Here is a 27,899-nt window from a genome sequence, read left to right on the forward strand (position 1 = left end):
CTGGTACTGAAAGAAGTTGCTTTCTAAACATCAGCGATTAAATGGGTGAATGAATTGGCTTCTCTCTTGTAGAAGAAAATTGTTCGGGCTTGTCCAATCGAGGGCCCCCCCACATCAATGCCTGCTCACCAGGAGCACAGGGATCTGGGCTCCTGCGGGGGGCGCAGCCCGAGGGGCCCCCCGGGAGATGGCATGGGCAGCAGGTGGAAGGGGCTGTGTGAAATTCTGCCCTGCGATCTGCTTCTCAGGATTTCAGACCAGCAATAGAAAGGGAGAGTTTGTCGATCTGGAGCTGAAGCCAAAAGACCCGCAGAGAGCAGGCGGGAGCTGGGGCCGTGCGCCGTGGCAGCCGTGGGCAGGGAGCAGCTTTGAGAGAGCAGCGGGGGACGGCGGAGGGAGGAGAAGGGGCACAGCCTCGGGGTGAGCATCATGAGGAAAACAGTGGGGTACAGAGGAGATAATCAGGGGAGGGGAGGTGGTGGGAGCGGGTAGTGACAGAGAGCTGCCACCTCCCCATGCCGGCAGGGACCAAGGACCCCGCGCTGCTGAGACGACAGGTCCAGCCCCCCCTTCGCCCCCACCCTGGCTCCTTCCCAGGCTCCAGGACACCCCTGGTCCCCTTTTCCCATGTCTCGGTGAGATACAACTTGCCTTTCTTTTTTACTTTTATTTTTTTAAAATGAATAGACTATTTTTTTTTGATCAGTTTAGGTTTACAGAAAAATTGAACAGCAAGCACAAAGAGGTCCCATAAATCCTCCTCGGCCTCCACCACACACGATGTCCCCTATTATTAATATTTAGCAAGTGTGGTACATTTGTTACAGTGCTGGGCCAATACTGAGGCATTATTAGTTAGTAACTCAAGTCCGTCATTTACATTTGGGTTCACGCCTTGGGTTGCAAAGCCCCTGGAAGTGCAACGCCACAGGATCACACAGGACGGTTTCACCGTCCCCCTCCAAATCCCCTGCGCTCCACCCATTCGTCACTCCCTCCTACCCCCAAACCCCTGGCCACCACTGGTCTTTTTACTGTCCCTATAATTTTGACTTTTCCAGAATATCCTGGTTGGCCTTCACTTTGCAACATGCAATTAAGCCTCCTCCACGTCTTCTCGTGGCTTGAGAACTCACGGCTTCTTACTGTTTGATTGCACCAGTTTGTTTACCAGCTCACCTATTGAAGGACATCTTGGTTGCGTCAATTTTTGACAACTATGAATAAAGCTGCTGTAAGTATTCATGTGCAGAATTTTGCATAGGTATAAGTTTTCAACTCTTTTGGGTAAATACCTAGGAGCACCATGGACTTGCCTTGTTTTTAAATGCAAAATTGGAAAGGCAAGTTGTTGGTTGAGAAATATGGTGGTGTCCGGGGGGCCCGGACCCTCAGACTTGGAAATGCTGGGGTTTGCCGAGGGGGTCTGGGATCTCTTTTCCTCCCTCACAGTAAGAAACCAACTCGCAAGAAACCAACTTGCTTGGAGACTCTCCCTGAAATCTTTGTCGCCTCCAGCCTTTGGAATTGGGTTTATTTATCCATTTAAATTGGATTCTGGCGTTTACTTGTGTTTGTTCTCTCCATAAAGACCTTTTTATTTGGGTCCTGGGGAGCTGTTTACTGCTTAGCACATGTGGCAGAACAAAAAAAAAAATGATTTGAGGAGTTAGAGATTTGAACTTCACTATCCAGTCGACCATAGCTTGGAGAGGTTTTGGGGGACTTGGGGGGCTTGTGGGGGGTGCCAGCCCTGGGCCCCTCCCACCTGGGGCACCTCTCGCCTCTGGGCAAACGGGTAGGGACTCATCCAGATGAGAACAGCCATTTCCAAACAGGAATGTCCTCATCCCCCCAAATGCCCTGGAGGCTAGAGATAAAAAATGGAGGTGAGCTCCCTTTCCCCACTCCCAGAAGACACAGTTTTAGACAGAGGCTAATTGGGAAAGAACCTGATTCCTGTAGTAAAAGTAATTTAAAAAGAAAAATGTATTCCTTAGCTTTATTTTTGTTATTATTCTAAAGTGTTTAGGAGGATGAGGACCCGGTAAAAGATCCCGAGCTTGGGCCCACTGCTAAGGGCGGCTTTGCTCCAGGGGTGTGGGCAGAGCTGGGTCTGCCAGGGCCCCTGAAAGGAATGGATGGCTAAAGTAGAGGAACTAAGTGGGGTCACGTGCACGAGTTGCAAAAGAAGGGAGAGAAATGGGACCGGAAGTAGTAGAGCAAACACAAGTAAAGAGCCTTTTCTTTCAAAAATTGGGGTGAACCAAGCATCTTCGAAAATAGAAGGATTTTAGGGGAAAAGAGGGAAAATGCTATAGAGGAGGGGTTGAGGGGGAAAGCAAAATCCCAAAGGGAAGGGAAAGGAGGAGGATATAAGAGTAGGTGAAAAGGTGGGGTTAAGGAGTGATTATTATTTATTATCAATTATTTATCGATCAAATGCTTATGGTGTGGTAGGCAAGGCACTGAGAGTTTTGCACGGATTGCCTCATTTAGTCCACATAGCAGCCTCCTGATGGGAGAAAGGAAGTTCAGAGAGCTTTAGGAACCTGGTGGTCATGGGGGGCAGATTCTTATTGGACATTAGGTTGTGTCTGTCAGAGGGGAAATAGGGAGAAATACAATGTGAGCCGGGGCACCAAACAAAATCATCTGGTAGCCACATTTTGAAATGGTAAGAAAGAGGTGAGATTAATTTTAACTATATATTAACTATAAATTATATTTAACCGAATATACCCACACTATCATTATTTCAATGTATAATCAATGGACAACCACTGTTAGTGGGATAGTTTCCATTTTCCATTTACAGCACTTTTCCATTGGGAATGATCCCATTCCAGAGAATGACACCCCAAATTTCCAAGTCATGGTTTGGGGACCTAATATGAGGGCTTTTATCTCTGACCACTACTGGCTTCAGGTCCAAGGCTCGTTATAGATATTTTTTGTAAATAAACTTATTATTTTGGGCTAATTTTAGATTTACAGAAATGTTGCTTTGCTGCGTTGTATTCTGAGCCCCACAATCTCCCTGCAGGGGCTCAGGGGAGAGCAGTTGGTTGACAGAGTCCAGCACATTCAGGGCACGGGACTTTTGGCATCTCGAGAAGCCAGACCTAAGTGGGTCCAATGGCCTGGGTAACTGAAGTCAAAATTCCCCGCAACTTTCTCAGATAATCAAGCCACTGGGGCATTCCAAAGGCAGCAGAAATGAGAGGAGTTGTAAAATTTCTCACTCGTGATTCATTTTTCTAATCATACCTTACTTCCTCTCTGGGCAATCAGCAGCCGGTTGGCAAACATTTTCTCCCTAGGTGTGGCTGGGAGTGGGCAGGGGACAGAGGTCACCAAAACCACTGCCCGGTGTCACTAGTCCTGCTGGCTTCAGCTGATTACGGCAGTGCTGTCCTGTAGAAACAGAATTCAAACCGTACAATGAATTAAAAATTTTCTAGTAGCCACATTAAAAAAATAAAAAGCAGGTGAGATTAATTTTAATAATATGCTACCTAATACAATATATCCAAAATATTGATCATTTCAACATGCAATCAATATAAAAAATATTGATGAGACGGTTTACATTCCTTTTTTTGTTCTGAATCTTCAAAACCCAGAGTGCATTTTACACCCACATGCGTCTCAATTTGGACATTACATTCTTATTGAAAACACTTGACCTATATTTAGATCGCATAACATGTAAGCCTGAAAAAGCAGATTAGCCTACAGGAGTTGTTCCAAACCTACGTAAAAGTTTTCTAATAACTGAATCACAAATCATTTTAAAAATTTAAATTGATTAAAATTCAGGTAAACTAAAACTTCACCACCTCAGTCATACTGGCCACATTTTAAGTTCTCATAGCCACACATGGCTGGCTAGTGGTTCCCAAGTTGAACGGTGCAGAACTGCGGCATCTCTAATTTCTTTATTTTGCCCCAGCTTCTGTCTCCCGTCCTCCACCTCTTCCCTAACCAAGCCTTCAGACCTGGCTTTCTCATCACCTTTTTCTCCTTCCTTTGCACCTTTCACCCAGATGTGGCTTTGCCAAGATGCTTGACCTAAGCCAAGGATTCCACTTATGAGATGGAGATTTGTCTTGTGCCAGGCTTTGCTGTTGTTTTTCTAGATCTCACCATCAGCAGTTCTTGTGAGAACTACTCAAAGGGCTACGTATGATGAAATCAGCAGGTCCTCTGTCCTCAGGAGATATAGCTGGCAAAGCCAAGGAAACTTTCTGCACAGAAGTTGATGAGAGAAATTGTTTTCTGTATTGCTATGTTGAGTTTTTTTTTCCAATTCCCCTCTTTGGCATTTGAACCACAAGCTGCTGCGTCCATGGTGAGGGCTACGGTGTGTTTGTCTTGGCGTCCCCACGATGGATGTCGTCTCACCCTGGTGGTGCTCCTCTGAGTAAGGCTTGCCTGGTGGCTGATGGGGACTTACCACTGAATTTTGGGTCTTTTCTAAGTGATTAAATTAGAGAAAGCAAATAAACAAAAAGGGGGAAGGAGTTTTAGGAAACATACTTATGAACCACTAAAACTTAATATACAACTTCCCCAGCCACAAATGCTTTCCCAGGAAGTTGAGCAAAGTCATAAGAAGATTTCTCTTCCTGGCAGGGGACAACCATGACCCATTTCCACTCTTGCAGACACTTCACAAGGTGCCATGGCAAGATGGATTTCCCCTAATGTTCCCAAGAAGCTTTTAGCCGAGAACTGTAGGACTTCCTAAGACTACCTCTGGAATATGGAGCACGTGTGGAGTCTTCAAGCACTTAGGCACTTTAAAATAGGCTCATTTATATAGTGGTGGTAGTGATAGTACTGACTGTGAAGGTGGTGGTGATGGTGGTGATGGTGGTGGTGAGGGTGGTAGTGATGGTGGTTGTTTCGTGAGTAGCAATGGTGGTGATGGTGCTGGTGGTGGTGATGGTGGTGGTGGTGGTGGTGGTGATGGTGCTGGTGGTGGTGATGGTGCTGGTGGTGCTGGTGGTGGTGGTGCTGGTGCTGGCGGTGATGGTGGTGGTGCTGGTGGTGGTGGTGCTGGTGCTGGTGATGGTGATGGTGGTGCTGGTGGTGATGGTGATGATGGTGGTGGTGGTGGTGGGGTGGTGGTGGTGGTGGTGGAGGCGGCAGTGATGGTGGTGGTGGTGATGGTGGTGAAGATGATGTGACAATGACAACCTTTTGCAATTCACTTCCCCATTCTGTGTCTCAGATTTCCTCATGAGTATAACAAGGATTAAGACCAGATATTCTCTAAGGCTTTTAGCCTTAAAAGCATACAGTCTTTAACAAAAACCATAAAATCATTTTATGATCCAAACACTGCAATTCTGTGTCATGGTGATGGTGATGGTGATGATAACGATGGTGATAACAGTGGTGATGATGACGACGATGATGATGATAAGAATTAAAGTAGTGCGGAAAGATCATCAGGTATGGTAACTGGCCAAAAAAAAATCTCTGAAGGGTTTTAATTTTTTCACTTTATGATTTAAGTTTTGACTCCTTGACCAAGCCTATACATGTTTTCCCCTTATAGGAAAACTCATAGATGAAGCTACTCTTTCTTCTTGAATTGTGAAGGGCCAGAAGCAATGGTATTCATTCATTCGTTCAACCCACATTTGGTGAATATTGACTGTGACAGGTACTGTCCGAGCCCCAAGGAGCAGACAGATGGGAAGTTCATGTGCTCATCAGGGAAGACAGACAAAAAGAAGCTGATCAATAAATAAATCATATCATTGCAGATCGTGAGAATAGTTGCAAGAGAGTTTAATGAGGATCAAGTACATAAAAGTTACTGAGGCCCCTTGCTAGATTAAGTGGTCAGGAAAGGCCTTTCGGATGTTTAGGTTGAAAACTGAATGCTGAGAAGCAGTCAGCCTCGCAAACAGCAGGACAGAGCGTTCCTGACGTAGGCAATAGTTGGTGCCAAAGGTCCTGTGGACACATTGTCCTGGTGGAGGAACCTCAAGGACGCCTGGTTTCCCATCTCTCTTATCTTGTGGGCCACTCTGGGTAGGCAGAACTAGGGCTTTGGTTAAGTGCCTAGGAGTGCTTTAGATAAGAAGACTGGACTTTAGCTGCCATTTCTTGGTGATGGTGGTGAGGGTGGGGATGATGGTGAAGAAGGTGGTGGTGGAGTTCATTTTTGTGTCTCCAACTCATAGTTCATCTCAAGAAATACTTGACAAAACAGAGGTGGGAACTGTAATTAAGTAATTAACTAGAAAAATGTAGATCACTCTGCCCACCCTAGACCCATACTGTTACTTAATGTATTAAGGACTCACCCTAAAAAAATTTCAATTCAATTAATTAAAAAGAAAACTTCATATCACTCCCCTAAATGCAAAACCAGAACGCTGGCTCATGAATAAACATGGCAGGTAAAAGTCATTTCAATGAAAACAAAACAAGGTTATTAAACTCTACTAGGACAGTAGACTGTGCAGGGTTCCTCAGCCTGAGGCCTAACCTTTCTTTATTAAAAAGGAAACTGGGAAGTCCTAGAGAGGCATTAGAGACTCATTAGCATCAGACTGAGTCTTTCTCCTCATAATAATCAGTAGGATTAAAGAGAATTGAAAGGGGAATAACTTTTTCACTGCATGACTTACTCTCATTTAATTCCATTCAATTTTCCACCTGAAATCATCTTGCTGATCCCAGCACTGTCCATGTCTGAGAAAGCCTGGTTTAGTTTATTTTGAAGGTTAAATTCTTTTAATGAGGGCTGGGCCTTTTTGGAAGGCAGCACCCCAAACCATAGGAGGCCATCCAGAGTGATTGTCCTCTAAGAGCCAGGGGCCCCCCAGGAGGACAGACCACCGGGCAGTGGGCTGGGGCTGGGGCCTTTGTCCTCCCTCGATCCCATGGAGAGCAGGCAAATAAAAGCTCCTGCCAGGCAGTTCCCACAGTCAGGCCCTGCTGGGGAAAGTGTACCCAGAACATGGCCAGGTCACCATGAAATGTCAAGACTGACTCACCCAGCCTGCCCCACCAGGCGCCACCGTGCCGTCCGGATCATGCCTGGCAAGCAATCAGGAGTAAAAACTTGAGCTTCCTCACATGGCAGTCAGCTTGTCCCCAAATCCGCCCGGGGCTCCATGTGGGCAGTGGGTAGCCAAGCAGCAGAGATCATAAAGTATGAGTGGGGGACCCAGCTGATCCGAGGGAAGCCCTGGTAGACCTAAGCTCCATCCCATCAGAGATGATTAACCAGGGCAGCAAACCAAACAAGGGCCCACAATGCATGTTAGCTCAGGACTTATCAGCTGCAATTACCGTGAGGGAGTGACCCTGGACGCAAAGAACACACTCAGATGCTGAGCTCACACACACACGCTACACAAACAAGTGGGGCACAGGTGGGAGGTCTGGGCGACACTTGGGCACGGGCCCGGAACCCACCAAGCCGGGACCTGGGAGGCCCCTGGAGGGCTGGACTCATAAAACCCCGGTACTGAAGATAGCTGGAGGGCTCCAAGGGAGGGCGGGGCCTCGGGAAGGCTGAGGCCCAAGAAGGGTAATTCCACCTTCTCAGGAATCCTTGCTTCCCCGTCATCATCCTAATGGGAATGAAAGGGCGCTAGCTAATGGTGCTCCGTCTACACCCCCTCGGCACTCATGGGCTGGGAGTGCAGGGGAGTTCAGGCCCCTGGCAGCAGCCCTCGATGATGACTGGTGGATGTGGCTCCTTAGGGGGAGGGCTCCACCCTGTTCTGCCAGGTGGGCTTCTCTACCTTGCTCAGCCAGGTGGGGGCATCTACCCTATTCTGCCAGGCAGGTGTGTTCTACCCTATACCTAGGTATTATGGGTTGAATTGTGTCCCCTCAAAATATATGTTGGAACCTAACCCCTGGTACCCATGAATGTCCTTGCGAAGGGAATTAGTTAAGCTACAGTGAGGTCATGTTGGAGTCAGGTGGGCCCTAATCCAACATGACTGGTGTCCCTACAAGAAGAGGGAGAGTGGGACACTGCTAGAGACAGACCTGGGGAAAGAAGATGGAGGAGAAAGAGAAGGGAGTGATGTGTCCACCAGCCAAGGACCACCAAGGACTGCTGGCCACTGCCAGAAGCTAGGAGGAGGCAAGGAAGGGTTCTCCTCCAGAAACTTCCAAGGAAGCATGGCCTCCCGACAACTTGATTTCAGAGTCTAGCCTCCAGAGCTGTGTGACCACACGTTTCTGTTGTTTTTAGCTACATGCTTTGTGTTACTTTGTTATGGCATCCCTAGGAAACTAAGACACCACCAGGGTTCCCCCCATGGCATTGAGCTTCCATAGGGCAGGAGCCACCTCCTCGAAAATGCAAACCCCCTGGCTGCCTCTCCACCTTGCCTCATGCCCCCCACTTCCCTATGGGTGGGAAGGATCACCTCCCCAAATTTGACTTGCTCTCAAATCCTTGTCTCAGGCTCTGCTTCTGGGGGATCCAGAAGCAGATGGACACACAAAAAATCCCAGGACAGAATTCACACAGGGCTGCTGGTAGGTCACATGGTTCTTCTGTACAAATAAAAAGAATTCCTTCCTCCATTGGCCTGGAGCACCCAGCCAGAGCAAACAGCTTAGTGAGCACAGCGTGGGCCAGACATCAGCTCCCACGATATCCTTGGCTGGACACCCCTGGGCAGGTAGAGCCTGCCCGACCACACACAGCTCCACACTCTTAAATTAGAGCAAGAAGAGTCCATCTTCTGGAAGTATCATAAAAAATGATTTTGAAAGAAATTAGAAATTATTAGAGTGGCATTGAAAGCAGAGTATCCTCATAAACTCATGGCCATGCACATATACACAGAGCTAGATATAAAAATAAATATAAATGTGTGGTTCATAGATCAGTAGACGTACACGCATTTCCTAGCTCTGTCCACTAACAGGTCAAAAGCAATAACACCCCATTAGCAAAGAGCACACTTGCACCCAGACCTTGGTTTCTAAACACCATTGTCTAATCCTTGGAAAAATGGCTGATTCCAGAACTTGGGCAGGGGAAATCAGGATGAGCCTTTGGTGCCAGAAAGTAAGGAAGTAATAATAATAATAAAAGAAGATAGGTCATGTCGAAAGGACATAGGAAGCAATTTGAGGAGGCTCCTACAGCCCAAATCTGGGAAAATTTGAGCAAGAAGATAAATGATGAGAGTAACGATATAACCCACACAATAAAATAAATATCCGTGAGTCCGTACTGCTATAGATAAATGACTGATCGAAATAAATAAACAAACAAATGGAAAGGGGATGACTCTTCCTTACAGTTGTATTGCAATTAATTAATGTAGAAGAAGCAATGGGATAGATAAATCTCCATTAGGCAAATTCAACAGTACTAATTGCAGCAAGCAAGAATCACTGATGGGTGCTAAAATGAGTGAGCAAAAGTATGAAGAGAAACAGGATATTGGGACGGTCTCAACGTACCTCCTATGACATAATTATTCATTACAAACGGGAAATAGTAACTTCACAGTGGAGTAATCTGGCAGTCACTGCTGCAGCCATGTGGTCAAGGTTTACATCATCAACAATGAGGTAATAGGGTCAACATCACACCCAGTAAGATGTACCAAGAAGGACATAATGTCACTTTCATGGCATTCTTGCCTCCCACCCAAATAAAGCATAATCTCAATCTAATCATGAGAAAACATCAGACATACCCAAACTGAAGGACATTCTACAAAATACCTGGCCAGAGTTCTTTAAAACGTGTCAAGGTCATGAAAGATAAAGACTAAGGAACTGTCTCCCATTGGAGAAGGAGGAGACAGGACAAATAAATGCAATGTGGTCTCCTGGACTGGATCTTAGAACAGAAAAAGGACATTAGTGGGACAATAGGTGAGAAGTGAATAAGAGCTGTAGATTAGTTAGTAATATTGTCTCAATGTTAATTTCCTGGTTTTGATCATAGTACTATGGTTATGTAAGATGTTAACATTAAAGGAAGCTGGGTGAAGAGTATTGGGGAATTTTAAACACTTACATTTGCAACTTTTTTGTAAGTCTGAAATTATTTCAAAATAAAAAGTTAAAAAGAAAAAATTGATCACAGAAAGCCAACCCATGGATCCAACCCCCTATCCTGTCATTGGGAATTCATGTTGTGTTTCTGTTCTCACTGTCTCCCCATTTGGGGCCTTCTCCTTTAAGTATCAGCCCATCTGTTAAGGACATACTGTGATATGAGATCAACATGTTATGAAGCACTGTAGCAAGTGCTAGAAAAGACAAAAAATAAGAGAAGGTAGGGGGTGGAAAGTCAAGGGATGCCCATGGTTTGGAATCAGGAAAATGGGCCAGCAAAAATGGATGCTTATTACTATTTGAAGGTCTGTGCCTGCAAGGGTTTCTGGAAATGTCTATGAATGAATGCATGCATGAATGAATGAAGATCTAACAGTAATTTGCACATGGGTATTTGGATGTATGTACCAGAATTAGACCAGTTGTCGTGCAAGATTTTCGAGGACCATGGTGATATTTTCCTACGTTATTCTATCCCCGTAATGCGTAGTGAAATGGCATATTAGATCCTAGTGTCGCTACTGCTAATTACACCCAGACGCTGTGCTTTCTGTAGAGTCCTGCTGTTATATATACACTTCTCTCCTTTAGGCTTTTTGCCTGAAAGCCATCTTTCCAAAATGTCTTCCCAGCTTTCCCAAAGGTGACTTGTCCGTGTGATCAAGATGTGAACTGAGCCACAGCAGGTGGAACAGGCAGGTTGAGGGCTGGAAAGGAACCTCATTACCTGCCCCCTAGGAACACAGCTGGATGGCGTGAAGGTCAGCAGTGAGGGGTCAGGTGGGAATGGGAAACAGTGCTGAGGATAATGATGCATGAATGGCCAGAGGCGGCCAAACCTACTCCCTCACCCTCTAGGCCGGGTCCCACCACGTTCTCTCACAGCACAGGAAACCTTGGCAGTGTAGCAATGATCACAGTTGAGAGGGCCTCTGAAAAAATGGCTGTTCCCTCCCAGCCCCCAAGCGCCACGAGATCAGGCCACGTGTGGCTTTGGTTCACCACTGTATCCCATGAACCTAGTTCAGCCTGGCACATGGGAAGTGCCAAATTAATATCTGTACAATGAATGAATGAATGAAACTCCAGATTTCCATTCCTGCTGTCTGAGTGCTCAGGGTCCAGAGTTACACACCAGCATTTGGATTACGGTAACCTGGACTAAGTCACTTCACTTCTCTGACCTTGGGTTGCTCATCTGTCAAATGGGGATGACAATAACACCTCCTTCATGGGGTTGTTCTGAATGTTAAATGAGTTAATGGAAATGCTCAGAACAGGGCTTGGCAGATAACAAGTTACCCAATAAGTGAAGCCCTTATCTTGGCTTCCGTTCTTTTGACTGTTGATTAGGAGTTTATCAGTTGTCGATTGCCTCAATATTGCTGAGTAACAAATCATCACACAATCTCAGTGTATACAACAGTAAGTATTTGGTCAACTGATTATTGGCTAATATAGGTGATTTTGATGAGATGACGGGGCATCTCAGCATTGCTCCATGTATCTCTCGTCCTCTAACAGGCCAGCATGGGCATGATCACAAGGGAATGGCAGAGGTGCAAGTGAGCCAGCAGAAACATGCAAGGCTTTTGGGGGCTGATACTTGGAGCTGTCACACAGTCACTTTTGCCCCATTTTGTTGGCCAAAGAAGCCACATGTCTAAGCCCAGAGTCAGAGGGGGAGGGCACTACAAAGTTATACTAGAAAGGCAAAAGTACGTTAAAACCACAACGAGATACCACAACACACCCACTACAATGGCTAACACTAAAAAGACTGCCAACACCAAGTGTTGGCAAGGAGTGGAGCAACTGGAATTCTCATACACTGATGGTGGGAATGCAAAATGGTGTAGTTTTGGACAACAGTAGAAGTATCTTATAATTGAATGTAAACTTGCCATGTGATCCAACAATCCCTCTCCTACATATTTACCCAAGAGAAATGAAAAATTACAGCTCTATATGTGAGTATACATAGCATTGGGCTATCTTTACATGATAGATAATCCCAAACTGGAAATGGACCAAATGTCCATTATCTGCTGAACAGGTAAGCACACGGTGGTATATCACACCATGGAATACTACGCAGCAATGAAAAGGAATGGAGTACTAATGCACACAAGCACAGAAATGCATCTAGATACAGTACGCCAAGTGAAAGGAGTAGAACACAAAAGGTTATATGCTGTATAAATCCATTCATATGTAATTCTAGAAAAGGCAAAACTGTTATGACAGAAAGAGATCAGTGTTTGCCTGGGGCTGGGAGTTGGGAGGTAGATTTGACTGCAAGGGGCAGGAGGGAACATTTTAGGGTGAGCAAAATGTTCTAGATCTTATATACAACTGTATACAATGGTCAAAATTCATCAGACTATATTCTTAAATAAAGCCATCAATAAAGCCCATAAAGCTGGAAAAATAAGCTACCTAGCCAAAGAATTGGGGTCATTCACGCAAGCCACATGGTGAGGAGGGGGACACAGAACACCCTAACATGTGCGCCCAGGGCAGAGCGGGTTTGAGGAAGGTTAGGTTGGCCCCAGCGAAGAGCCGTGCCGAAGGCCCCTCCTTTGCCTCTCACAGACACACGCCGTGGTTCCAGGGGACAGCAGTCACGGGACGTTGCAGGCAGAGCTGGGAGACTTGACTGAGGCCATATTATTACCTGGAAATCCAACATGCTTAGGTCAGAAGCTCCCTGTCCCAGCCTGTCTCCCAAATAAGTCCAAATGAGGTGTCAGCCTGTAAAAGCCGATTCCAAGCCCTCTTCTGTGACAGAGTCAAATAAACAAAACCCTCTGGGCGTCCAGGATCTGCCAAAGGCCGGCTCACTCTCAGGGCCACCCAGACCCAAGCCCGCCGTCTCCTCTCTTGCTCTGGCTCCAACTTCCAATGAGCTCAGAGGCCTGATTGGCTCTGCCTTTGAAATGCCTTCACGTTCCTTTTTCTTGTTCTCAACCCCACTGCCACGGATCCCCTCCCACTCCAGCCACTACGGCGACACGACGGCAGTCCTCCTCCTGCCTGTTTGAATTGTCCCCCAAATGACAGGCTCAGGCCCTAACCCTGGTGCTGGTAAGGGGGCCCTATTAGAAAATGGGGTCTTTTAAGATGTTATTGGCTAGGATGAGGCCACACTGGATTAGCGTGGGCCCTAATCCGCATGGTTGGTGTCCTTACAAGGAGAGAATGGACACAGACGGACAGTGGGGAGAAGGCACAGGAAAGATTCTCCCTAAGGGTGTCAAGGGAAGGGTTGTCCTGCTGACAGCTTGGTTTCGGGCTTTCGGCCTCCAGAACTGTGAGATAATACAATTCTGTTGCTTTAAGCCACCCAGGTTTTGGTACTTTCTTACAGCAGCCCCAGGAAGCTCTGACTCTGCTTTTGCAACCATGGAGCATAGGCAGACTTGTGATAAAACAGCAATGTCCCCTGGCTGCGCCTGGACGCTGAATGTCACCCACCGCCACCTGTACAAGAGTGCAGACTCGACTTTATTTTCCATTATTAATTCACATAAAAATACCCCCATGCTTTCTTTCATGATGATGTGATGAGATATTTCACACATTCAAGAAATACATAACAAACACCACGGCACTTACCACTCAGGTTTAAGGGATAAATAATTGCAAATCACTTGAGACCCCCCCGGGTACCCTTCTCAGATGGCAACCCCACAACGGCCCACTTCTGCAGCCGGCAACTGCTGCTCAGAGGGGTGTTTACCGTCCCACGCACGGCCTCATCCATCGGCTACTTGTAGAGCTATTCTCCAAGCACTACTGCTTTAACTCACTTAGAATCGTATGTAAGTGGTCTGGTGTCATGTGTATCTGTGTCATTTGGGTTCCCCGAGAAGCAGATTCTGAGAAGATTTGGTACAAAGAGTTCACGTGGAGGTGAGCCTGGGAAGCCCAGTGAGGATGGGAAACTGAGGCAGGGAAGGAGAGCCAGTAAAGGTTCTGGAAGTTAGTGCGTGGGCTGCTGCTGTGGGCAGCTGGGCTCCGTCCCCCTGCAGAGCCTGCCTCAAGGCGGGGAAGCTGCGTGTGTGCCTCTGCCCCCACACCTCACCGGGTGGAGGTGGCTCCTGCTGGCTCCAGCTGCCATGTTGGTCTGGGGCAGGGGGACGCAGGTGTCCGAGGTAGGATGCAACGGAGGCTCACGGGAAGTGCCAGAGCTGGCAGGTACGTGCTCAGGTGGGTTGGGGGGCTGGGGGTGGGGCAGCAGCAGCCCCTGCTACAGAGCCCTTCTGCAGTTTGTTCCTTTCAATGTTGATTTTGAAATATATTCGTGTTGAGTGAGACCTAAGCTCTACTGTTTCTTTTTGTGTTTTAATCTTTTTTTAAATTTATATTTTTATCATGGTAAAATACACACAACATACAATTTACCATTAGTGACATTTAGTGCATCCATGATGTTGTACCACCATCACCTTCATCTAATTCCAGAACATTTTCATCACCCTAAAAGGAAACCCCAAAACCATTAGCAGTCACTGCCCATTCTCCCCTCCCTCAACGCCCGGCACCCACGGATCCACTTTCTGTCTCTGTGGATTTGCCTGTTCTGGACGTTTCATATAAACGGGTTCATATAATACGTGGCCTGTGTGTTGCATCACGTCTTCAAGGTTCATCCAGGTTGTAGCCTGCATCAGAACTTCATTCCTTTTTGGGGTTGAATAATAACATTCCACTGTACGGATAGAGCACATTTTGCTCACCCATTCAGCCGCTGCTGGACACGGGGGCAATCCCCACCGTTTGGCTGCGTGAGCAGGGCTGCTGTAGATGGACGCTTTCACGACTTTCACCTGTTCTCACTTCTGTGGGGTGGACACCCAGGAGCTGGGATGCCCTATGCTAGGGGCGAAGGGTAACTGTTTAACGTACTGAGGAACTGCCTCCCGTGGACTGTCCTCCCCAGCCACTGCGCCCCTCTCCATTCCCACCAGCAACATCCGCGCGCTCCGGCTTCTGCACATGCTCGCCAGCACTTGGCATCTCCGGCTTCTGTGACCACAGCCATCCCAGTGGGTGTGAAGCCTATGGCTCCTTTGCTTTTACTGCCACACTTACTGTTCCACTCTCCTGCGGATGGACATTTGGGCTGTTTCTAATCTGAGTTGTTGCAAACCAGGGAGCTAAGAACACTCTTGTGCACGAATGCCTGGCCTTGTGTTTCTTGACTTTTGGATTTTGCTTCCACACCACTCTCATTTGGAAGCATCTTTCAAAGACGTAATATGAAAAAACTGAAATATCTCATTAATAATGCTTTATGTTGATTATATGTTGAAAGAGCAATGCTTTTGATATATTGGGTTAAATAAAATATTTATTAAAATTAATTTCACCTGTTCCTTTTTACTTCATAAAAAAATGTGGCTATCAGAAAACTTTAAATCATCTGTGTGGAATTTGAGGCTCACTCTTGTGGCTTGCCTTATATTTCTACTGGATGGGTCTGCTCTCTAGCTCATTCATTGGATGTTGCTCTGTGTTCCCTCCCATGGCTAATTTCTGTTCATTTACCTGGAATGCAAACTTCTCAAGAGGCAGGTTGTACCTCATACTCCCCTCTTTCCTCCAGCTCAGTTTGCAGAGAGCAGGGACAAAGGCAGTGCAATCTTTCAAATAGTCGGTCTAATGGTGTCCACATCTCTCACTCCCAGCTCTATCATCCCTTAACATCTTTCAATGGTCTCCCATTCATTTTATTTTATTTTTTTTATTTTTTTTTTAATCATCATTTTATTGAGATATATTCACATACCACGCAGTCATACAAAACAAATTGTACTTTCGCTTGTTTACAGTACCATTACATAGTTGTACATTCATCACCTAAATCAATCCCTGACACCTTCATTAGCACACACACAAAAATAACAAGAATAATAATTAGAGTGAAAAAGAGCAATTGAAGTAAAAAAGAACACTAGGTACCTTTGTCTGTTTGTTTGCTTCCCCTACTTTTCTACACATCCATCCATAAACTAGACAAAGTGGAGTTTGGTCCTTATGGCATTCCCAATCCCACTGTCACCCCTGATAAGCTACATTTTTATACAACTGTCTTCGAGATTCATGGGTTCTGGGTTGTAGTTTAATAGTTTCAGGTATCCACCACCAGCTACCCCAATTCTTTAGAACCTAAAAAAGGTTGTCTAAAGTGTGCGTAAGAGTGCCCACCAGAGTGATCTCTCGGCTCGTTTTGGAATCTCTCTGCCACTGAAGCTTATTTCATTTCCTTTCACATCCCCCTTTTGGTCAAGAAGATGTTCTCCATCCCACGATGCCGGGTCTACATTCCTCCCCGGGAGTCATATTCCACGTTGCCAGGGAGATTCACTTCCCTGGGTGTCTGATCCCACGTAGGGGGGAGGGCAGTGATTTCACCTTTCAAGTTGGCTTAGCCAGAGAGAGAGGGCCACATCTGAGCAACAAAGAGGCATTCAGGAGGAGACTCTTAGGCACAAATACAGGGAGGCCTAGCCTCTCCTTTGCAGCAACCGTCTTCCCAAGGGTAAAACTTATGGTAGAGGGCTCAGCCCATCAAACCACCAGTCCCCTATGTCTGTGGTCATGTTAGCAACCATGGAGGTGGGGTAGGCGAATACCCCTGCATTCTCCACAGGCTCCTCAAGGGGGCACTACATCTTTTTTTTTTTTTTTCCCTTGTTTGTCTTTTTTCTTTTTTTTTTTTTTTTTTAACTTTCCCTTCTTTTTTCAAATCAACTGTATGAAAAAAAAAAGTTAAAAAGAAAACAAACATACAATAAAAGAACATTTCAAAGAGACCATAGCAAGGGAGTAAGAAAAAGACAACTAACCTAAGATAACTGCTTAACTTCCAACATGTTCCTACTTTACCCCAAGAAAGTTACATAATATAGCAACATTTCAGTGAACTTGTTCCTACTACATCCATCAGAAATTAACAGACCATAGTCATTTCTGGGCATCCCCAGAACGTTAAATAGCTTATCTGTTCTTCTTGGATTATTGTTCCCCCTTCCTTAATTGCTCTCTACTGCTAGTTCCCCTACATTCTACATTATAAACCATTTGTTTTACATTTTTCAAAGTTCACATTAGTGGTAGCATATAATATTTCTCTTTTTGTGCCTGGCTTATTTCGCTCAGCATTATGTCTTCAAGGTTCATCCATGTTGTCATATGTTTCACCAGATCGTTCCTTCTTACTGCCGCGTAGTATTCCATCGTGTGTATATACCACATTTTATTTATCCACTCATCTGTTGAAGGACATTTGGGTTGTTTCCATCTCTTGGCAATTGTGAATAATGCTGCTGTGAACATTGGCGTGCAGATATCTGTTCGAGTCACTGCTTTCCGATCTTCCGGGTATATACCGAGAAGTGCTATCGCTGGATCGAATGGTAGCTCTATATCTAGTTTTCTAAGGAACTGCCAGACTGACTTCCAGAGTGGCTGAACCATTATACAGTCCCACCAACAATGAATAAGAGTTCCAATTTCTCCACATCCCCTCCAGCATTTGTAGTTTCCTGTTTGTTTAATGGCAGCCATTCTAACCGGTGTTAGATGGTATCTCATTGTGGTCTTAATTTGCATCTCTCTAATAGCTAGTGAAGCTGAACATTTTTTCATGTGTTTCTTGGCCATTTGTATTTCCTCTTCAGAGAACTGTCTTTTCATATCTTTTGCCCATTTTATAATTGGGCTGTCTGTACTATTGTCATTGAGTTGTAGGATTTCTTTGTATATGCAAGATATCAGTCTTTTGTCAGATACATGGTTTCCAAAAATTTTTTCCCATTGAGTTGGCTGCCTCTTTACCTTTTTGAGAAATTCCTTTGAGGTGCAGAAACTTCTAAGCTTGAGGAGTTCCCATTTATCTATTTTCTCTTTTGTTGCTTGTGCTTTGGGTGTAAAGTCTAGGAAGTGGCCTCCTAATACAAGGTCTTGAAGATGTTTTCCTACATTATCTTCTAGGAGTTTTATGGTACTTTCTTTTATATTGAGATCTTTGGTCCATTTTGAGTTAATTTTTGTGTAGGGGGTGAGGTAGGGGTCCTCTTTCATTCTTTTGGATATGGATATCCAACTCTCCCAGCCCCATTTGTTGAAAAGACCATTATGGCTCAGTTCGGTGACTTTGGGGGCCTTATCAAAGATCAGTCGGCCATAGATCTGAGGGTCTATCTCTGAATTCTCAATTCGATTCCATTGATCTATATGTCTATCTTTGTGCCAGTACCATGCTGTTTTGGCAACTGTGGCTTTATAATAAGCTTCAAAGTCAGGGAGTGTAAGTCCTCCCACTTCGTTTTTCTTTTTTAGAGTGTCTTTAGCAATTCGAGGCATCTTCCCTTTCCAAATAAATTTGATAACTAGCTTTTCCAAGTCTGCAAAGTAGGTTGTTGGAATTTTGATTGGGATTGCATTGAATCTGTAGATGAGTTTGGGTAGAATTGACATCTTAATGACATTTAGCCTTCCTATCCATGAACATGGAATATTTTTCCATCTTTTAAGGTCCCCTTCTATTTCTTTTAGTAGAGTTATGTAGTTTTCTTTGTATAGGTCTTTTACATCTTTGGTTAAGTTGATTCCTAGGTACTTGATTTTTTTAGTTGCTATTGAAAATGGTATCTTTTTCTTGAGTGTCTCTTCAGTTTGTTCATTTCTAGCATATAGAAACATTACTGACTTATGTGCATTAATCTTGTATCCCGCTACTTTGCTAAATTTGTTTATTAGCTCTAGTAGGTGTATCGTTGATTTCTCAGGGTTTTCTAGATATAAGATCATATCATCTGCAAACAATGACAGTTTTACTTCTTCTTTTCCAATTTGGATGCCTTTTATTTCTTTGTCTTGCCGGATTGCCCTGGCTAGCACTTCCAGCACAATGTTGAATAACAGTGGTGACAGCGGGCATCCTTGTCTTGTTCCTGATCTTAGAGGGAAGGCTTTCAGTCTCTCACCATTGAGTACTATGCTGGCTGTGGGTTTTTCATATATGCTCTTTATCATGTTGAGGAAGTTTCCTTCAATTCCTACCTTTTGAAGTGTTTTTATCAAAAAGGGATGTTGGATTTTGTCAAATGCTTTTTCAGCATCTATTGAGATGATCAATTGATTTTTCCCTTTCGAGTTTTTAATGTGTTGTAATACATTGATTGTTTTTCTTATGTTGAACCATCCTTGCATGCCTGGAATGAACCCCACTTGGTCATGGTGTATGATTTTTTTAATGTGTCTTTGGATTCGATTTGCAAGTATTTTGTTGAGGATTTTTGCATCTATATTCATTAGGGAGATTGGCCGGTAGTTTTCCTTTTTTGTAGCATCTTTGCCTGGTTTTGGTATTAGATTGATGTTAGCTTCATAAAATGAGTTAGGTAGTGTTCCATTTTTTTCAATGTTTTGAAAGAGTTTGAGTAAGATTGGTGTCAGTTCTTTCTGGAAAGTTTGGTAGAATTCCCCTGTGAAGCCATCTGGCCCTGGGCATTTATTTGTGGGAAGATTTTTGATGACTGATTGGATCTCTTTGCTTGTGATGGGTTGGTTGAGGTCTTCTATTTCTTCTCTGGTCAGTCTAGGTTGTTCATATGTTTCCAGGAAATTGTCCATTTCTTCTACATTATCCAGTTTGTTGCCATACAGTTGTTCATAATAACCTCTTATAATTTTTTTAATTTCTTCAGGATCTGCAGTTATGTCACCTTTTTCATTCATTATTTTGTTTATATGGGTCTTCTCTCTTTTTGATTTTGTCAGTCTAGCTAGGGGCTTGTCAATCTTGTTGATCTTCTCAAAGAACCAACTTTTGGTGATATTTATCCTCTCTATTGTTTTTTTGTTCTCTATGTCATTTATTTCTGCTTTAATCCTTGTTATTTCTTTTCTTGTACTTGGTTTAGGATTGGTTTGCTGTTCATTTTCTAGCTTCTTCAGTTGATCCATTAGTTCTTTGATTTTGGCTCTTTCTTCCTTTTTAATATATGCGTTTAGTGCTATAAATTTCCCCCTTAGCACTGCTTTTGCTGCATCCCATAGGTTTTGGTATGTTGTGTTCTCATTTTCATTCGTCTCTATATATTTAGCAATTTCTCTTGCTATTTCTTCTTTAACCCACTGATTGTTTAGGAGTGTGTTGTTTAACCTCCAGGTATTTGTGAATTTTCTAAGTCTCTGATGGTTATTGACTTCTAATTGTATTCCATTGTGGTCAGAGAATGTGCTTTGAATAATTTCAATCTTTTTAAATTTATTGAGGCTTGTTTTATGTCCCAGCATATGATCTATTCTGGAGAAAGATCCGTGAGCACTAGAAAAGTATGTGTATCCTGGTGATTTGGGATGTAATGTCCTGTAGATGTCTGTTAAATCTAATTCATTTATCAGATTGTTTAGGTTTTCAATTTCCTTATTGGTCTTCTGTCTGGTTGATCTATCTATAGGAGAGAGTGATGTGTTGAAGTCTCCCACAATTATTGTGGAAACATCAATTGCTTCCTTTAGTTTTGCCAATGTTTCTCTCATGTATTTTGTGGCACCTTGATTGGGTGCATAGACATTTACGATTGTTATTTCTTCTTGCTGAATTGCCCCTTTTATTAGTATGTAGTGGCCTTCTTTGTCTCTCAAAACATCCCTGCATTTGAAGTCTATTTTATCTGAGATTAATATTGCTACACCTGCTTTCTTTTGGCTGTAGCTTGCATGAAATAATTTTTTCCATCCTTTCACTTTCAGTTTCTTTGTGTCCCTGTGTCTAAGATGAGTCTCTTGTATGCAACATATTGATGGTTCATTTTTTTTGATCCATTCTGCGAATCTATATCTTTTAATTGGGGAGTTTAATCCATTTACATTCAACGTTAAAACCGTGAAGGCATTTCTTGAATCGGCCATCTTATCCTTTGGATTATGTTTGCCATATTTTTCCCTCTCTCTATTAATATCCTTTATTGTACCCATACCGAATCTCTTTAGTACTGAACCTTTCTCCAAGTCTCTCTGTCCTGTCTTTGTTTCTCTGTCTGTAGGGCTCCCTTTAGTATCTCCAGTAGGGCAGGTCTCTTGTTAGCAAATTCTCTCAGCATTTCTTTGTCTGTGAAAAATTTAAGCTCTCCCTCAAATTTGAAGGAGAGCTTTGCTGGATAAAGTATTCTTGGCTGGAAATTCCTCTCACTCAGAATTTTAAATATATCGTGCCACTGCCTTCTCGCCTCCATGGTGGCTGCTGAGTAGTCACTACTTAGTCTTATGCTGTTTCCTTTGTATGTGGTGAATTGCTTTTCTCTTGCTGCTTTCAGAACTTGCTCCTTCTCTTCTATGTTTGACAGTGTGATCAGTATATGTCTCGGAGTGGGTTTTTTTGGATTTATTCTATTTGGAGTTCGCTGAGCATTTATGATTTGTGTATTTATGTTGTTTAGCAGATTTGGGAAGTTTTCCCCAACAATTTCTTTGAATACTCTTCCTAGACCTTTACCCTTTTCTTCCCCTTCTGGAACACCAATGAGTCTTATATTCGGACGTTTCATATTATCTATCATATCCCTGAGGTCCATTTCGAGTTTTTCAATTTTTTTCCCCATTCTTTCTTTTATGCTTTCATTTTCCATTCTGTCATCTTCCAGGTCACTGATTCGTTGTTCAACTTCCTCTAGTCTTGTACTATGAGTGTCCAGAATCTTTTTAATTTGGTCAACAGTTTCTTTAATTTCCATAAGATCATCCATTTTTTTATTTAGTCTTGCAATGTCTTCTTTATGCTCTTCTAGGGTCTTCTTGATTTCCTTCATATCCCGTACTATGGTCTCATTGTTCATCTTTAGTTCTTTGAGTAGCTGCTCTAGGTGTGTCTCTTCTGGTCTTTTGATTTGGGTGCTTGGGCTTGGGTTATCCATATCGTCTGGTTTTTTCATATGCTTTATAATTTTCTGTTGTTTTTGGCCTCGTGGCATTTGCTGAACTTGATAGGGTTCTTTTAGGGTTTGTAGACCAGTTGAAGTCCTTATCTCTAATTTATCAGATCTACAGCTTCGTGGAGTACACTTTCTCTAACTAACCAGCAGGTGGCGTCCACGAGCCACCTGTTCTCCACAAGCCAGATCTCCCCTGCTTAGCCTTTTTGGTGAGTGGGGGAGTGAGTCTTGTGGGGCCCAATTGGTGTACCAAGCTTGCGTGTGTAGTTGGTGTTGCCTGCCCTGTATGTGGGGCGTGTTTCTGGGCAGTTGGGGAGGGGGGGTGGCCCTAACAATCAAATCTCCCTGATGATCCTAGAGTTTTAAAGCTACTGCAATAGTCTAATCCTTCAGTTCAGTCCTGCCACAGTTTGTCTCTGCCACTGACCCACAAGTCTTTGGTATTGGCGTATGGCTCCTGAGACTTGCAAGTGGGCCCCTCTTCCAGGCTGTGCACCCCGGGTCCTCTGTTGAGGGATGACTGTGCTATGTCACAGGTGAGTGCCGTCCCCCCAGGGCAGTTCTGGGCTGCTGGGCTGTGTTGGGAGGCTCCCAGTCTGCTCAAATGATGGCTGAATGGGGCTCTGTTAATTCACACTGCTCCCCCTTCCCAGCTCTGGGACATTCAGCTGAGGTTGCAGGGAAGGCTAATGTCCACGCTCAGTTTTGTGGTGTGTGCCTGTTATTTGAAGCACTTCCGTCACACTGGGTTGTCTGGGGCAGCTCTGGGCTATGGGGCTGGAGATGGGCAGGAGTGTTTCCTGTCCACCAGGATGGTGGCTGTGAGCGGACCCCCCCCTTTTCTTGGGAAGTTGTGTTGTTTAGTGAATTTTCTCAGCCACTGGATTATTGCCTTTTGTCTCAGAGCTCTCTTAGTTCTGCTCTTGACTTGACGTGCCCAAATTTCAATTCTTTGAAGCTTTCTGTATTGAGCTTCTTAGAGTAATTGTTTTAGAAAAAGCAAAAAGGAAAAAAAAAAAAAAAACGGCCCTCCTCAGAGATCTAATGGGTTATTGAAATGCTAATAGACAAAGCAACCAGGGCCATTAAGGAAAGGTGCACAGGGCAGAGAGATCAGCCTTGCTTCGGGATTTGCATATGCGCCTCAAGGCCTGATCTCCACCCTTCCCCTTTCTGTGTTCACCAGAACTCCAAAAATCCTCTGCTTTTATTTTGGAGTTTTTCGTGTTGTTTTTTTTCTATGCCTGTCTCCTCTCTGCTGGGCTGGCTGCTCTCAGAGTCTCTGGTGTCTGGTCTCAGTCTATCTATGGTTGGAGTTTGAATCAGTAGAATGAGTTTCCGATAAGAGCAGCCACTGCAATTCTCCCTTCTCCTTCCTGGAGCTGACAGCCCCTCCTCCCCCGGGACTGAGCCTGGCAGGGAGGGGCGCGGGTCCCCTGGCCGCAAAAACTTACAGATTTCGCTGATCTCAGCAGTTCCACGTTTTCATGAGTGTTGTATGAAGTATGCCCAAAGACAGATTGCTCTGTGGTGTCCAGTCCACGCAGTTCCTGGCTTTTTACCTACTTTCCTGGAGGAGTAACTAAAACATACAGCTCACCAGTCTGCCATTTTGCCCCGCCTCCTCCCATTCATTTTAGGATAAGACAAAACCCCTTAATGTGGCTGCGCAGCCCTGTGGGCTCTGGCCTCTGCCCAGGTCCCAGCCTATCTTGCCCATCAACCTCGTGCCCGGCTGCCCTAGTCTCCTTTCTGGCCTGCTCCCACCACAGGGCCTTTGCATAGTCCACTCTCTCTGCGGGGGATGCCCTTTCTTTCCTCCCTCACCTGGTGACCTCTATTCATCCTTCAGCTCTCAGCTCTAACAGCCTGGGCTGCCTCTCATCAAGGGTCAGGACCACCGGTCCAGCTCTCACCGCACTTAAAAAATGCCTTACTGTGCCAGTTTGAATGTATTATGTCCCCCAAAATGCCATTATCTTTGACATAACCTTGTGTGGGCAGATGTATCAGTGTTGATTAGATGGTAATTCTTTGAGCGTTTCCATGGAGAGGTGACCCACCCAAATGTGGGTGATAACTCTGATTGGATGGTTTCCATGGAGGTGCGGCCCTGCCCGTTCAGCGTGGGCCTTGATTAGTTCACTGGAGCCCTATTAAAGCTCAGACAGAAGGAGTGAGCTTGCTACAGCCAAGAGGGACACTTTGAAGAATGCACAGAAGCTGAGAGAGTAGCTGCAGATGAGAGACAGTTTGAAGATGGCCTTTAAAGCAGACTCTTGCTCTGGAGAAGCCAAGAGAGGACAAATGCCCCAAGAGCAACTGAGAGTGACATTTTGAAGAGGAGCTGAAGCCTAGAGAGGAACGTCCTGGGAGAAAGCCATTCTGAAAACAGAACTTGGAGCAGATACCAGCTGCGTGCCTTCCCAGCTAACAGAGGTTTTCCGGACGCCATTGGCCATCCTCCAGTGAAGGTACCCAATTGTTGGTGCCTTACCTTGGACACTTCATGGCCTTAAGACTGTAACTGTGTAACCAAATAAACCCCCTTTTATAAAAGCCAATCCATTACCGGTTTTTGCATTCCGGCAGCACTGGCAAACTGGAACACAAACCCTGCAAGGCACCTGCTTAAGCTCTTTCCACTTGCACCTCCGAGGAATCCATGGCCCCGTCCTTTCTCCAGGTAAAGGCCCTGCAACATGCTCCCCGCACTAGCTGGAGGCAGGCAGGTGAACCAGAGGATCCTATACCTGGGTTTCAAGTGTCTCCGAGATAGAATTCCAGACCAAGAATAACATGGTGATCTGAGGCCTCATGTCAATTTTATGGGCTGTGAATACCTTCCAGTTAGACCAGAGGTAAGTTACAGGTCCGAGCAGACCTGAAGAAACTGCCAAAATGGTTCTTAGTTGCCCTTCTAAAAATGTCTTTGTCCTTGACTGTGTTTGGCTACCGCCAGGGGCTGGAGAAGTGGCCTTTGGCTTCCCGTACTGGGGCTAGGGTCAACTGGGCAGAACAAGCAAGCTCGTTCCGTCCGGTCAGTCCCAAGGTTGGGACATCAGAGCCACAGTAGGGACAGTAGCTTCTTTCAGGCTGACCACACTTGCCAGCTTTTGTAGAATTGACGCCAATTTCTCATGGAGATAAATAAAACTCCTCCCCTGATGCCCAAGGAATAAAAGAATGAGCTGCAGTCATATCATAACTGATAGTGGGTCCAACAGGCCACCAGGAAACCAAGTCACCAGCACATTGGGGCACCACATGCAGTTGGTGCTCGGTATGTGCTGTAGTTATGCTCGATAAAGTGGCTGCAAACACTGAATTAGCAAATACTGAGCCATTGCCCCCGGGGAAATACAGGGTTAGGTTCCTGGGGGTCCTGGTCACAGCATGCCAGCAATCAGTCAACACCCAACCTTGTTTCATGCCTGTTTCTGTGCAGAAACATCTTATATCTTTTGCTTCCTCGTTTAATTTGCATGCAATGATTCCCCAGGAAGTTTATTGTCTCACCAGTCTTTGAGGGAGCGCCCCCATTTAACCCCATCTAGAAACGGTATCGTTGCCTTCAGAATGTTGTAGAATGATAGTTAAACAAAGCCTCTGAATGTAAATTTAAGCAAGTTTCATCACGTCATGGTAGGTGCAGGTAATTGGGACTCATGAAGCAGAGTTGTCGACTGGAGAGTCGAACTCACGGCCACAGCACAAAGCTCCTCTAACACACCAAGTTTCTCCGGCAGGCACGTCCAGCCTTTGTGTGCTTAGGAACACTGGACAGCACTCCAGCACCACGCTAGGGGGCCGTTTTAGACAAAATCACCAGCAGAAAACACACAAATACATCACAGAAATACACTCGCTTCGGGCATGACAGTGAGACAAGAAAGCTGAGACTTCCTTGTTCAGTCCCAGCTGGGAACGTGCCTGCTGGGAGACTCGGATATTTGGCTGCTCTGTGCAGGCCTTGAATGTCATGAAAACCACAGTGAATATTGATTCTGTAGGTTACAAATAAATTTCTGCAAGGAGGTGAATTTGCAATCAGGGAATCCATGAATAACGAGGGTGACTGTCTTCAGAAAAGTGTCTGCACGCACACCTGTGCAACCTGCGCCCAGAGCAAAAGGCACCTTCCCAGCTCCCCAGGCGCCCTCCCCAGGCCCCTCCCGGTTCCCATCCACCCCCGGTGTAACCACCATCCTGACTTCTAGTTCCACGGCGACGATTGCCAGTTTCTAGATTCCATGAAAATGGAATCACGCGGGTTCGTGTGATTTTCGTGTCTGGCTCAATGTCAGGTTCCGGAGATTCATTCTCGTGGTTGCGTGTAACAGATGTTTGTTGGTTCTCATTGCTCTGGTTTGTTCCATTGTGTGAATAAACATCTGTCCCCTCACCTGTTGATGGATCTTAAGGTAATTCCCCAGTTTTCGGCTGTTACACTGGGTCCTGCTATGCATGTTCTCCTGTGTGACTTCTGTGAACATCTGTGCACACTTCTATTGGGGGGATACCAGGAGGGGGTGCCAGGTTATGCAGGAGGTGTATGTTTAACTTTTCAAGGAATTACCTATGTTAGTTCCCTAGGGCTGCCAGGACAAGTTACCATAGACAGGGTGGCTTAAAAGAGACATAAATTCTCTCACGGTTCTGGAGATCAGAAGTTTAAAATCAAGGTGTCAGCTGAAGGCTCCCGGGGGAGAATCCTCTTGCCATTTCTTAGATTCTGGTGGCTCTGAGCAGTCCTGACGTCCCTTGGCTTGGGGCTGCATGGTTCCAAATCTGGCCTCCATCCTCACACAGCTGTCTCCTCTGGGTGTCTGTGAGGCCCCAAATCTTCCTCTGCTTTTAAGGACCCCAGTGGCTGACTCAGTGGCTCCCTAATCCAGGATGACCTCATCTTTACCTGATCACATCTGCAAAGACCTTATTTCCAACTAAGGTGACAGTCACAGGTTCGGGGTTTAGAACTTCAGCGTATCTTTGGGAGGGACACAGGTCAACCCACAACACCGCCAAGCTGTTTTCCAAGGTGACAGCATCCTTGCGCATTCCCTCCTGCAATGTCAGGGAGCTCCAGTTGCTCCGCGTCCTTGCCAACAGCTGGTCTTTTTCATTTCAGCCTTTCCAGTGGGTGAGCACTGGTGGATATGAGCAATAAATATCCATAATAAAAAACTGCAAGCACTCGCAAATTTTGGAGGAGGGTGAGAGTACCTCTCTGTTGGTGGGGGGTAAAGAAGATGCTGTGCAAGTTTTTCTTGTTTGTAATTCCTATTATTATTTCTAGCAGTTATAGTCACGTAGTTTGAACCTCAATAAGGGTGAAAAGGAGCAGGATGAAAACAGGACTGGCTCCCCGCGCCCCCCACTCCCCGCCGGGCAGATGCTCTCTCCCCGGGAGCCCACACGTCTGGCTCCTGCGGGGCACCCCGATACCTTCCCGCCTGATGGGAGAATGGAGCCATCCCAGGAGGAGGGGGTGCTGGGGAAGGAAAGGCTCACTCTCAGCTCATGAATGCTCCTCTGGCATTTCCAGCCAACATTTGATCTTCCCAAGGAGTCATCTCTGCTGCTTACAAATTCCCTGCTTAATAGTTCATTTATGACTTACGATTGCCCCACCCACTCTATTTGGTTTCTTATTTATATGTACATATTTTTTTTTACCAACTCCATTTGGAGCCGGGGTGATGAAAACAAAATATGAATGACCTCACGGGTGGCGAGAGCCTTGGGGGCTGTGGTGGACACGGAGACGCTGAGCCGAGAGGGAGGCCCTTTCTCGGCTGACTCGTCTGGGGTCCTCGTCTGGGCAGGGGGGTGGAGGGACAGATCTGAGCCCTGGGGGGCTGGGAGGACTTTCCC

The 27,899-nt window shown here is 45.3% G+C and overlaps 1 protein-coding gene across 1 annotated transcript in view; it reads right to left on the reverse strand.

The window, feature by feature from the left end:
- Positions 1-3,306: 3,306 nt before the first annotated feature.
- Positions 3,307-27,899, reverse strand: part of ZNF664 (zinc finger protein 664) — a 251,172-nt gene continuing 226,579 nt past the window's right edge. The window contains exon 4 of the mRNA XM_037816600.1: positions 3,307-3,417. Within this exon, the coding sequence (XP_037672528.1) occupies positions 3,402-3,417 (16 nt within the window). The 3' untranslated portion in view covers positions 3,307-3,401. The remainder of the gene's footprint in view (positions 3,418-27,899) is intronic.

The sequence above is a fragment of the Choloepus didactylus genome, chromosome 23, assembly GCF_015220235.1.
Source record: "Choloepus didactylus isolate mChoDid1 chromosome 23, mChoDid1.pri, whole genome shotgun sequence".
Taxonomy (NCBI): domain Eukaryota; kingdom Metazoa; phylum Chordata; class Mammalia; order Pilosa; family Megalonychidae; genus Choloepus; species Choloepus didactylus.